This window comes from Akebia trifoliata, chromosome 6 (genome assembly GCF_017979445.1).
Source record: "Akebia trifoliata isolate Shusen 1 chromosome 6, ASM1797944v1, whole genome shotgun sequence".
NCBI lineage: Eukaryota > Viridiplantae > Streptophyta > Magnoliopsida > Ranunculales > Lardizabalaceae > Akebia > Akebia trifoliata.
The window spans coordinates 14,384,227-14,396,882 of record NC_141380.1 but is presented as its reverse complement, the minus strand read 5'-3'; the positions used below and the strand labels follow the sequence as shown (position 1 = coordinate 14,396,882).

The 12,656-nt window shown below is 33.7% G+C and overlaps 1 protein-coding gene across 1 annotated transcript; it reads right to left on the bottom strand.

The window, feature by feature from the left end:
• Positions 1 to 2,025: 2,025 nt before the first annotated feature.
• LOC147400292 (cation/calcium exchanger 1-like) lies at positions 2,026 to 4,060 on the bottom strand. Its single transcript, XM_086445932.1, has one exon. It carries the CDS (start codon positions 3,899 to 3,901, stop codon positions 2,084 to 2,086), a length of 1,818 nt encoding a protein of 605 aa, XP_086302058.1. The 5' UTR covers positions 3,902 to 4,060; the 3' UTR covers positions 2,026 to 2,083.
• Positions 4,061 to 12,656: the final 8,596 nt, after the last annotated feature.

The following is a 12,656-nucleotide window of genomic DNA, read 5'->3' as shown; positions in this document are numbered from 1 at the left end:
AAAATGCTAATGTCTCCACAAGGTCTTAGACACACACACACACACATATAAATCTAAAATATTCCTAAAATATCTCCTTCTTAAAATTTTCTTGGATTATGATTTACGTGGTATGTTTTGAGGTGTGAGAGGAGGATTTCAATCTTCCACCCTGGGTGCATACGATCTTGATTCATATAAAAAATATCAATCTGATTTTGAATGTAGCCTTGGGGTCAAAAATCAAGTTAGCTTATTAATGTCCATAAAGCTAAGGTATTTGTTACATAATCAAAGGGATTGGTTATTTAACTTGACTTATTTATCATTTCATTCACATTGTATTATTAGTCTGGAACATTGAAAGAAGATTTGAATGGCATTAGATTGACAATTACCCTAAATTTTTTGTCATGTCCTAATATTAATCATAACAACTAATTTTTTGAGAAAAAAAAAAAATTAAAACAATCAAATTTCCTAAGAAGAAATATACATAAATAATTGGAATGATAATGTTCAAGGCCTCATTAGAATGTTAACATCTCTACATTTTTTATTTTTTTAATTTGAAAATGACTTTAAAATATATTTATTATTTTATTTTTTAGTACAAATAGGTAATTGTGTTTTAATCAGTAATTGTATAAGGAAAATTTTCCGAATATATTTTTTTTAATTGATTGCAATTTTGTAAATATCAAAAGACTTTGATAACATTTTTGTAATTGTAGTTATCACATTTAATGCACAAATATATTTACTAGAAATGGCCTTTTGTTAAATAATTAAAACGAGAACCAAAATATCAATACTTTTTTGCAATGAAATATTAAATAATAAATAAATTTCAAAGACAACAAACGTTTTGTAGGATGTTGACATCCTTATGACGCATGGGATGTTAGCTGGATGGCATTTGGTTGGCATCCACAATAAAATTTTGCCAAATAACTAAAAACGAGCTTTTTGAGAAAAAAAATATCATCTGTGAGAATTTTATTATTATTATAAATATATACGTAACGATTTGCCTTTCTTTTCAAAGAAAGAAAGACGAGGTTTCTAAATCAACTAGTGAAATTGTTTCAACTTAAGTGGCTTAAAAGATAAAAATGTTATTTTATTTAGTAGTATTTTAGAAAGATTATTTTGAATGCATTAATAGATGCCAGAGTGACTGCACACGATAATACTCCATTCGATATTTTGTGTGTGCTTAAAATCATTGATGCTTTTCACTCGAATTTTAAGGGTTTCTAATTAGTACTACATTGAATGCAGTGCCGTAGAAAGTCACTTTAACATTTTTCTTAATAGATATTAATGTTTAAAAAAAAAAATATTGGGGATTTTACTTCTCTTCCTTTTACATGAGACAGGTACAGTTTAGGGTCCAGCAACAGGTATGCACACTTTATAACATATTGTCATTGGGGATTCATAGCCATTTATATATATATATAGGGTCAAGATCTGTACACGCATAAAGCTACTCATAAAATTACATGTTTTGTCTTATCTGGGTAAAAAGGTTCGGAATGAACTGATTTTTTGTGAGGATGGTCTCTATAGTAATAAGATCATCCTTGCAAAAAAAAAAAAAAATCAACCCATTCCAAAACTTCTAACCCCATTAAAAGTGATTTACAAAAAATGGATAGTCTAAAATTCTTCAACTTGTAAACATGGGGCTAGAAGTTTCAGAATGGACTGATTTTTTGTAAGGATGACCTCCTCACCAAAGAGATCATCCTCACAAAAAATCAAACCATTTAGAATCTTTTTTCCCATATAAAACAAAACACATTGTAGTTTTATGTGTCTGCAGATCGTGACCCATATATATGTCATCATGGGCAGTATATATGAAGACTAAAATTAGAGGTTGGGTGGCGTCATAAATAGCTACCTAACTGGAGGGTTTTGATTATAACTTTTTTTTTAAAATTGAGGGAGGCATGTTGAATATACTTCATTATCCGAGAGGAAAGTAGGCTTAAATTACATTGAGTATATGCAAAAATATTTATAAAAAAAAAAAAAAAATTAAATTACAACTTATATTATATCGCAAAATATTACATTAAAGACATTCACCTCTTTAGGGTTTGAAGAAGACAAGGGAATTTTGAAGTGGCACTGCACCAAGTGTTTGCGCCAGCCTTACAGATAGAAAACACAGATATATAGCCAAGAGCCCACCACCCAAAACCCTATCAAGCATCATTTTCCTCCTTGGCAGGATTACAAGGGCCCAAAGCAAGCCAGCCATTAAAAACCCTATAGTCTCATACAATGAAGGGTCTCTAGGAATTACATAAGAAGAAGGGTATTCAGACCAACATGATAAAACAAGTGGGAAGCCCAAGCCCAGTAGTATATTGAAGATGGGCCCGGCGTAAGAACCCGAGATTGCAATCTGGGCCCCATCTTGCTCACCATTCATTGCCATTGCAATATTGGCAATTAGATCCCCAATTGAGTTACCCCAAGCAAGGAGAGTCAGCCCTAGAATTGAAGGGTTTATCCCAAAAATACTTCCAAGTGACACTAACAATGCAACCAATTCCTCAGCTATAATGTAACTCCAAGTAACACTCATCAAGAACCCCCCTACAAGCCAAGGCAGTAAGAATCTCTTTGGAGGGTTAGACATCTTAGTAGTCACAAATGCAATAATTCCACAAAGTATCCCAACCAACACACTAGCTAAATAGATCAGTAGACTTGCTTTTGAAACCATGTCTCCTCTCCATAGGAATGTCAAGAGAATTGGTGCTAATGTAACTGAAATTACTGCAAAGGGCTTAGACCATTTCTCTTCACAAACAACAGGAATAGTTAATCTCCTTGGTAAGGAAAGTGGTAACTCTAGAATGTATAGAAACCTAACAAAGTAGTCACAACTTGATGAATTAAAATCAGATCCAAAACAATTTCTTCTTGACTTCTGATCATCGCCATCTTCAATACTGCCTTTCTCGATCAAAATAGGCTTTTCATCACGAATATAGCACAACAATGGTGTGCCCAATTGGTCAAGGTCCATGGGTGCATACGGGAAATTTTTCTTAGTGATAGGTAATGGGGAAGATGTGACTAAGAGATTCACCTCTCGATCATTCTTCCACCAAAATTGTGTAGTGGACACGACTAATACGTAAATGAAGTACAATGAAACAAAACCCATTGCACCCCATATGTTAATCCTCCCGACGATTACCATAACCAGTAGACAAAAAAGTGAGAGAAGGAAGAAGATAATATCTCTTATGAAGCTAGACTTATCGACGGATATCTTTCGTGGGCTTATGCAAATACATATGATTCCAACGACGATACTTGACACAAAGAAGGCTCCACCCAAGATGCTATTGAAACCGACGCCATCAGATCCATTACCCATGAAAGAGACGATACTAGAAAAGACGTCGGGTGCTCCATTGCCTAATGAAAGGAGGGTGACACCGGCTATAGTTGGTGAAAGCTTCAAGATTTTTGATAAATTCTCCAAGGAAGAACAGAAATAATTTGCAGCTGTGTTGCCCAATAGATAGAATAGTACTATAAGCCATAGAGTGAGTATAGTGTAACCTAATATTGGGCATCGACCGCAGATACAATAGAAGAGCTGAAGGTAGTCGATGTATCCTTCAGATTTGCATCCCTTATTTGAGCTCACATATAAGCACTTAGCTTTGTGGTCCTGGTACTTATGAATATCGCTGCAATTATCGTCGTTGGATCCTTCGAGGATCAAAGATGGGGTGATGGTGGTGGAGGGTATTTTGGATTGGAGGAAATGAGAATTGGATGGGGAGAGATGGAGAGTGAGGTAGAAACAAAAGAGGAAGAGAAAGGATGTGTTGAGGAAGAGAGAGAGTTTTGTTCTTTGGGATATAAAGAGAAAATTTGCCATTCACAGAAGATGTCAGAAAAGGCTTTAGATGTGTGGACGTTGAGCAGTGAACTTCATACTTGAAATAAAGATTGACTGAATGAGAGAGGATGGAATAATGTGTGTGTGTGTGTGAGAGAGAGAGAGAGTTCCCAACTTTCAGATAAGAAACTCAATGTGCTTAGTGACTTTTAAAGACAAATAAAGCGCATGTTAGAGGCTTATGTTAGAGGAAAGGTAAGCCATCTGACATCTTGTCTGGTTCACTCTTGCCTATCTTGTATTTTAGCTTTGTTTCATCAGTGTCATACTATCATTTAGCCAATCTGTCAATGTCTTCCCTATGTTATATTTTTCGCTTTGTTCATCAATAGCACTTACCCTAGATGCTCACACGCAACTTGGGATTCAGCAATTATTCAATAGGGTCCATTTGGTTAATAATTTGGATAAATTTTTTAATAAATTTGAAAATTTTTTGAGTCTACCAGAAAATATTTTGCTCACAATAAAATCAATCAGAGATTTCATAGAATCCTAACCAATCAAACAAATCAGCCTGTATTGAAAGATACCAAAATTACAAAACTACTCTCGTTAGGCTTTGTAATTGGTCATTCTGGATTCTATAAAATCTCTTGGTCTAGGGACAGACAAAAAAACTCAAGCAGGGGATTAAAATTTAAAAAAAAAATCTCTAATAATTTTCCAAACAGCTAATTAATTGAAGATTTTTTTGACAGATCCACTTTTCGGCATTTTTAAGAATTTTGTACTATGCATACAAATAAAGTTACCTCAACAAGGGCCCGATCTGAATGATTGTGCCAGGAAATCAGTGGCAAAATGGTTTTCCTGAAAAATGCAATTTGTTGACAACATTTCATTTGATCGCACATTTTTATAGGAAAAATATAAAATCCCATTGTGTTTCTCTCACCACTACCCTCACTCCAAGACTAAAAGCAACTCTCTTTTACAGTTTCTTATATGTAATCAAACACCAGAAACCAATTTGCAATCATATACACATCCTGAGTTTCAAGATAACAAGGCCTAGTTAAGGTGCCCTTGAACCCTTGTGAAAAACATTTTGCACTTTCTGTCAGAAGATACAAGTTGAGATACAGCAAGTTGTGCCTCCAACTTGTTGTACCTTAATAGAAGATGAGTGGAAGAAATTCTTTTACCATAAAGAAGAAATCATCAACATATATATATATATATATTTTAAAGAAGAAAAAGAAATGTAAGGTCCTAGTCTTATGAACCATAGTCATCAACGTGTATGATGTTAGTTCATGCATCAGAAAGATGACCCACTAGTTGATGGGTCCAACATGGGAAAATTAACGATTGTTGAGTTTAGTCCCCCATCGGACTCTTATTGCCTTGTTTCTCTCCTTATAAGTTCATGGGCCTATCCACTCATTGCCGATTGATTCCCCTGAATTATCATGGTATCAGAGCGGGCCTTTTACTATTACACCAAGAGGAATAGGATGTGCATTAGTTTAGACTTTTAATGTTGATTTTCAATAAAAATGACATTAAAAACCTATTTTTTGCATGATTGTTTGCATGAAAACTCTATAAAGTTATTTAACGTTGGTTTTACTAAAACCAACATTACAAACCAATTAATATTATATAACCACGCATCTTTTCTATTATCTTAACTCCCTCCCAAATTTCCTTCTTCTCCAACTCAAAACCCTAGACCTTTGAGCAGCAAATTGACCACCTTACGTATTAGGCATATACTTCTTTTAGTAATTGAAAGCACCTCAAAACTTTTTACATAAATAAAATGTATCTCATAAATTTAGAAGATTTTTAGGGGAAAGGGAGTCACCACCTAGTTTAGGTCTAGGAACCCAAATAACGCCAATATGAAATCAGGTCGATCTATGGGTAAGAGAAATGGGTAAGGGGTCAGATAACGAGTTTTAAAAGGTGTTAGGCACCAAACCCATCCGATCGAGATGATAAGTCTGTACTACAATCAAGACTATCCTAGGATCTAGAAAATAAGACTAGGGTCAAATTAATGCCTAGGTTCAAAATTCCCCTTTTGAAGGCAATCACATCATCATTTTATGTTATAATGGCCAATCAATTCTTATGGCTTTGATCCTTCAAAATTAAGAATATATTCACCAGAATTAATGAATTTTGGAAAAAACCTTTATTTCCCAGATTGACAATGCAAGCTCGCATGGCTCAAAAGAATAATGTGCATTCAAAAATACTTGACACACCTTGAAATTTAAACAAGTTGATCTAATCAATTTGTCTTTAAAAAAACAGATATTTACAAAAAATAAAAAATACTTAAGTTGATAGCTTAAAAGTCCATGGATCAACCCAAAACAACACCACCTTTAACCATGTAAAAAGAAATGAGTTAATTCACTTAACCCATAAAATTAATTTGAATTAATTCACATGCCAAAATTGATTAGTCAACTCACTCAATTTATGAGAAAATCATTCGGTCGAGCCACATGTGTTAAAAAATTATTGAGTCAACTCACTTATCTTAGGAAATATTTTGATTAGACCATGTATTAGAGCATCAATGAGTCGACTCACTCACCTTATGAAGTCAAAAATCACTTTCAATCAATTCTCTTACTCAAAAAAAAAAAAAAAAATTAATGAGTTGACTCATATTATGTAAGAAAAACAAAGGTTGATTTGACCCTATGGGTTTGCAAAAATCAATGAGCTAACTCATACCCATTTAAAAAAAAAAATGAATTATTCCTTATTTCTCAATGCGTACGAAGATTAGTATGCCGACTTATGATATCTCCATAAAGAAAATTCCAATTCAATTGATTTTATACTCATCAAAAATCAGTAAATCGACTCACTAATTTCATGTAATAACTTTCATCTTAATTGATCGAACATCCCCCAAAATCAATGAGTATGGTGTTATTAGCCTAAATTGAGCACAAAGAAGTGATCTCGCGATTTCCTCATATGTGATTGGAATTCAAGAGGATCAATGTCATATCGACCCATACTCATGAATCAATGATGACCGATCATGGTCGTCACTCATTTTAGGGCGCACATAAGACAATGGAAAGGGCTGTAAAAGAAAGAATGGCCTTCGATATGCCTATGACCATGTGCAAAGTTCCAACCCTCGTAGCCTTGTAATACGAGATCGATTAGAATTTAATTATAAAATTAAGAACTCAACTCACCTAAATTTGAGTCGTGGTTGCTATATCTCACTCAGAATAGAGAGGAAGGATGATTTGGGCGATAGTGAGGACGTTAATGACTGAGGATGGCTGCTGTGACGGGGCTATTAGAAATGGAGAAGAGGCAGAAAAAAGGGAAAATGATAATTGGGATTAGGAGGTCGTGAGAGTTTGTGAGTGGGAAGGGTCTGGACTGGCCCTGGCCGTGGCCGTGGCCGAGAGAGTGAATGAAAAGAGGAGAGAGTTCTGATATAACGTGGGTGAGAAAAGAAATCTCTTTCTTTTTTACTTCTTATTATTCTTCTCTTCATTTTTCAGTTTTTTCTTTCTCTCTTCCCTTTCGATTTTTTTATCCATCTCCCCTTTCTTGCACGGCTAAGCTCCCTTTTATATGTTTTAGATTTCCAATTCTGTTAACACACATTTTAGAATTTTAATTTTTGGACTACAGAGTGCTAAGATTTGTTCTGAATTTTATTTCAATGTTTTTATCGATCTCCCCTTTCTTGCACGACCAAGCTCCCCTTTGTATGTTTTTAGATTTCCAATTCTGTTAACACACATTTTAGAATTTTAATATTTTAAAATTTGACTGATGAGGACTCAATGACCAATTTCGATTTTAAAAATTTTCTTAGAAATTAAAGTTCCAATTTTTTAGTTTCATTTTAATTTTGGTTCGAAGTAAAAATTTCAATTATTCGACCGTGACTTACATTTCTCCATTTCTTGCGATCGAGGTTGTCGTTCCACTTGGCGAAATTCTCATTTCATGTGAATTTTATATTCATTTTTTATGGCAAAAAAGTATCATTCTATGCAACGGAAATCTCATTTCATGTGAAATTTTTTGGTTCTCTTAAATGCGAAGTCTCTAAATTTATCAATGTACGTGAATATTTTTCGAAAGTTTATTTTCAGTCACATTTTCCTAAGAATCGAGGTTTGTAAGTAAAAGTCAAACTTCAAGGAAACATTTTAGTCATTTTTGCAATTCTTCGTAAATTTTTCTACTTTCATCAATTTTAGTCTCATTAGACTTTAAATCACATTTTAAGAGTAATGCAAGTGAAAATACCGGACTTTGTACCGTGTCTAGTCCTAGAGGGGATGAATAGGATAATTAAAATTTCTTTCGATTTATTTAATTTTAACTTATATATAATATATGACTATTTATTCTAGGTCATTCACCTATCCTCGATTTTGCACTTACGTCTCTAAAATGCGTTTAATGAAAATACACTTGAAATTTAAACATTTATTTCGTCATGTCATTTAATGATCTATTCATATAAGATTTACTTATTTGGTATTCATGGCATCTTATGACATTCAAAGCATTCAAGTGTAAGTTGCAGAATCACAAAACATGTGTAGACATTCCAATTTGAACGGACCTCCCATTCGAAATGACCCAAAAATATCAGATTTTCAATAAAATTCACTAATGGGCATAAAAAATCAGATTCGTCGAAACATGACATTTTGATTAATTCGATGATTCCTAAGACCCTAAAAAGATTATTGAACTTCAAATGAGACTTGTGAAACCCACCACTTTCCCTACCTTTCACTGCTTCACCATTGAAATCGAATAACCCCAAGCCTGCTTAAAGTCCACGAACCCTCAACTCACAAAAAATTCATTACTTTATCAAACCTAACTTAAACTTAATTCCATATTACCCAAACCCTAAAAATCACCAACTCATTAAGGCCCATCTTAAAATAAACCTTATCCAATCCCAAATAACCTATAATCCTCCAAAAATCCAAGCCCAACACACTAAAACCCAAATCAACTCAAAACCAGATCCATAATCTATAACCCTAACCCACATCAACTAATCACCTTTTTGATCATCAAAGGGACACATATCATCACCTCAACTCACTTCCTTCATCCAACTACCTACCCCCTTACCTTTCTTTAACACAACTGATCACCTACATCACAACCCATACCTCCTACATCCTAATCCTTCACAATTCTCTAACACAACCACAACCAACCACCCATATCACAACCCACACCCCAATGTCATAAACCTAACCTCGCCTCTCTCTATATACATCATTTACTCCCATCTCAACCTATACCCTTCTTTAACCTACCATTATCTTTACTTACAAATCCATCTCCACAAACCAAATTACACCCTTCTTTTCCCATTAAACATTCCTTCTCTCCAATCAACCCATCTAAATATCTAATCTCTACCCATTTTTGACACATGTTATCATCTCCTTAACCCTCCCAAAAACCCAAAAACCCAAACACCTAACTCCCTTATATTCATATTATCTTAAATCAAACACCTCACATTTTCAACCTACCTAATACTCAATCAACAAACTACTACCATTCTCTTAAACGAAACACCATCTTCTCACCTCATCAAACATTCCACCCAAATGGGTTGGGGAGGATCCAAACCATTTGGATAAAAAAATTATCCATTTTCCCTCATTACACAACTACCCTCATTCTAACTTTAAATTTCATACCCCCCACCTTCAAATCCTATGTCATTATCTACTTTTTTATTTCTTCACCCCATTATTGTAGACACCCCATTTTTGCATCCACCTGATTAATCAACTCGTCAACCCGATCACAATGATTCCCAATGATGGATGTGTATTCTATTGCTTTATTTTGTTACCAAATATGTTTCAGAAATCCGGATAAGGTATCTCGAATTGACAAAACTGTAGAAACCACGCTACGCTAGGAAAATACGACTCCAGAAACATATAAATCATCACCTTGCATACCCAAAAAGAAGTTTCACGATAAAAATCACTAAAAATGATCAAATTACCAAAATACCCCTAACATCAAAATTACCTTAGAGCCTACTTTACGCTTAGGAAAACTTTCTCAAACACATAAAATAACAAATCGAAACCAAATAAATCATTTCACCAATTTTAACAGAATTCGATAAAATTACGAAAATGCCCCTCATAAAGTTCATGACCATTTCATACACAAAATTTCATAAATAACACAAACCAATAGTTCCATTGAATTCCTTATGAAAAATCGATTCTGAAACATCCTGGAACATAAAAAATCAACTTAAAACGTGAAAAGTCCTCTTTGGGGGCAAAACGATAATTTCACAATTTTCATAATTAAAAATTTTAAAATTAATAAATAAAATATTAAATAATTAAAGTGAAACATTAATGAAATTAATTTAAAATTTTGAATCAAAGAAATCGATCAATCGGGCTCTCAGGCAAAATTGTTGAGGGTTCGTGAGATATTTCTTTAAGGACCCCTCAATTTGGGGGTCCAAAGAATTAAAGATATAATAGAGAGGGGTTCTCCAAAAAATCAAAGTCAACCAAGTAAGACTAAATTCAAGGTATTAAAGTCAATCAAGTAAGACTAAAGTCAAAATTAAAGTCAATTAAGCAAGACTGAAGTCAAGATATTAAAAGTCAATCAATTAAGATTAAAGTCAAAATATTAAAAGTCAATCAAATAAGACCAAAAGTCAAAATCATAATAGAATTCTAATAAATAATAACTCTATCTAATAGAGTTTTAATTAAAAAATAATTCTACCTAAAACAATTCAAATTAAAACACAATTCTACCTAAAACAATTCTAACTAAAACACAACTCTAACTAAAAGAACTCTAATTAAATACTAACTCTATCCAAATCAACCCTTAAAAAGTTCTATAAATAGAGGTCTTCACACCCTATTTTCGTATCAAATCATAAACCCTAAGAGAAGTAGGTCTAAAAGCCCCTCTAGCCTCCCATAGACCCTAGTTTTGGAGCCCCAACTCCTTACCTAACATCCCTCCTTCGATTTTAGCCGAAGAAACACCTAAAAGCCTTTCAAAAACATCTCAAAATTCACAACAAACTTGAAGTATTCAGATCCAAGAAAGTAGAGATACTTTGCCTCGGAGATCAGGAATCAAATCCGAAGACAGATTGAAGCAAGGAGTACGGTACAAGGAACAATTTTTGTCGGATCTGAGGGAACAAAGTCTTTGCTATCGGAAAGGTATAACTTTTTTTTATTTATTTATTATTATTTAGGTTTTTAGCAATGTAATTTATTTGGGAAGTTAGTAGAGACCGGCTTTGGCCGGGCGGGGTTGGTGCCTAACACCTTCCAACCCCGTAAGATGATCCCCGAATTCAATTTTTTTCGATTCTAGATTAGTTTTCTTATCTGTTTAGAGTCATTGATCGGTTCCTAGACCGTAATAACTACGTGGTGACTCCCAAACCCGCGGATCAAGGGCGCTTTAAGTGGCGACTCCACTGGGGACATTGAGGATCAGACTTGAAAAACCCCAAGTATGGGAATATTGCCATTGACCTAGATTTTATTTTATTTGGTTTTTGCTCTCTTTCTTTTATATTTAATTTTTAGATAATTTCTTACTATTGTCCGGTTACCGTTTTTTTGTTCATTTATTTATCGACCCAATCATTAATTTCTGTTTAATTCCGAGTACGGTAACGTGGCACATTTTTTTTGTAGTTCGATTGAAAGTCACTTAGGGTGACTTTAAATAATACTAAATTTCAAAGAATAATGTGTTTGAGGGCAGAATAATGATGATGGAATAATAAAACAAAAAAAGGTTTTTTTTTTCTTTATTTTTCTTCCTTTTTTTTAAGGTATGTCGATCCATGTTTGTTTGGATAACAAAATATTTTTTAGAAACATAGTTATATGTTATTTGATAATGTTTTTTTTAAAAAAATGAGAGATTTTTTTGTTTATTTGTTTAGTACTTAGGTGTTTAATTTTTTTTTAGGCAAGACATGCTGCCCTTTGACAGCATATAGAAAGTAGTAAAGTAAAAAAAAATTTAAAAATTAAAAAATTAAAAAATTTTGACATTTTTTAGGTTCTGTCGACAGCAAAACATGCTGGAAGGGTGGTGTGCCATGAATAATATATATTTTTTCAATTTACACACCATCTTAACAACAAGAGGGTGCTGGTGGGTTTGGTGTGCTACCAATAAGATTATTATTTTTATTTTGACACATCATCTTCCTCAATGTGTTTATACCCAGTTTTCCAAATTGCTCAACAGAGACTGATTCTATCCCTTGGTTCTCTCGATGCAAAATCAACACAATAGGTGTAGATCTACTCAAATCTCGTCGTCTTCAATGGAAGCCGATTGGTTCGAACCAGAAACCGATTGGTTCAATCTCTCAAAACCGATCGATTTAGACGAGTTGTGATCCTAGCCCTCAAAGAGAACTCTTGTTTTTTTTTTCTGGAAATTTGGGATCATCAGCCCCTGTTTAATCAACTCGACATTGATCTCTCTGTGTTTTCTTAACATCATATATCGTTTTGATGCTCGATCCCAGCAGTGGTTTTAAATCAGTTTTTGTTATTTCGGAAGGTTTTGACTACAACTTCTAGCGTAAGGGGAGTTATTTGAATCTCGATTTCTTTTGTTTTCTTTCAAATAAAAGGTTCAAATAACCAAAAGGAGTTTTTTTCTCTCGTCTCAACGCTAAGATGGCGAATAATTTATCGATGAATTC

Coding starts and splice junctions, on each gene's coding strand:
- LOC147400292 (XM_086445932.1), bottom strand. CDS start 3,901: ATGGCAAATTTTCTCTTTATATCCCAAAGAACAAAACTCTCTCTCTTC.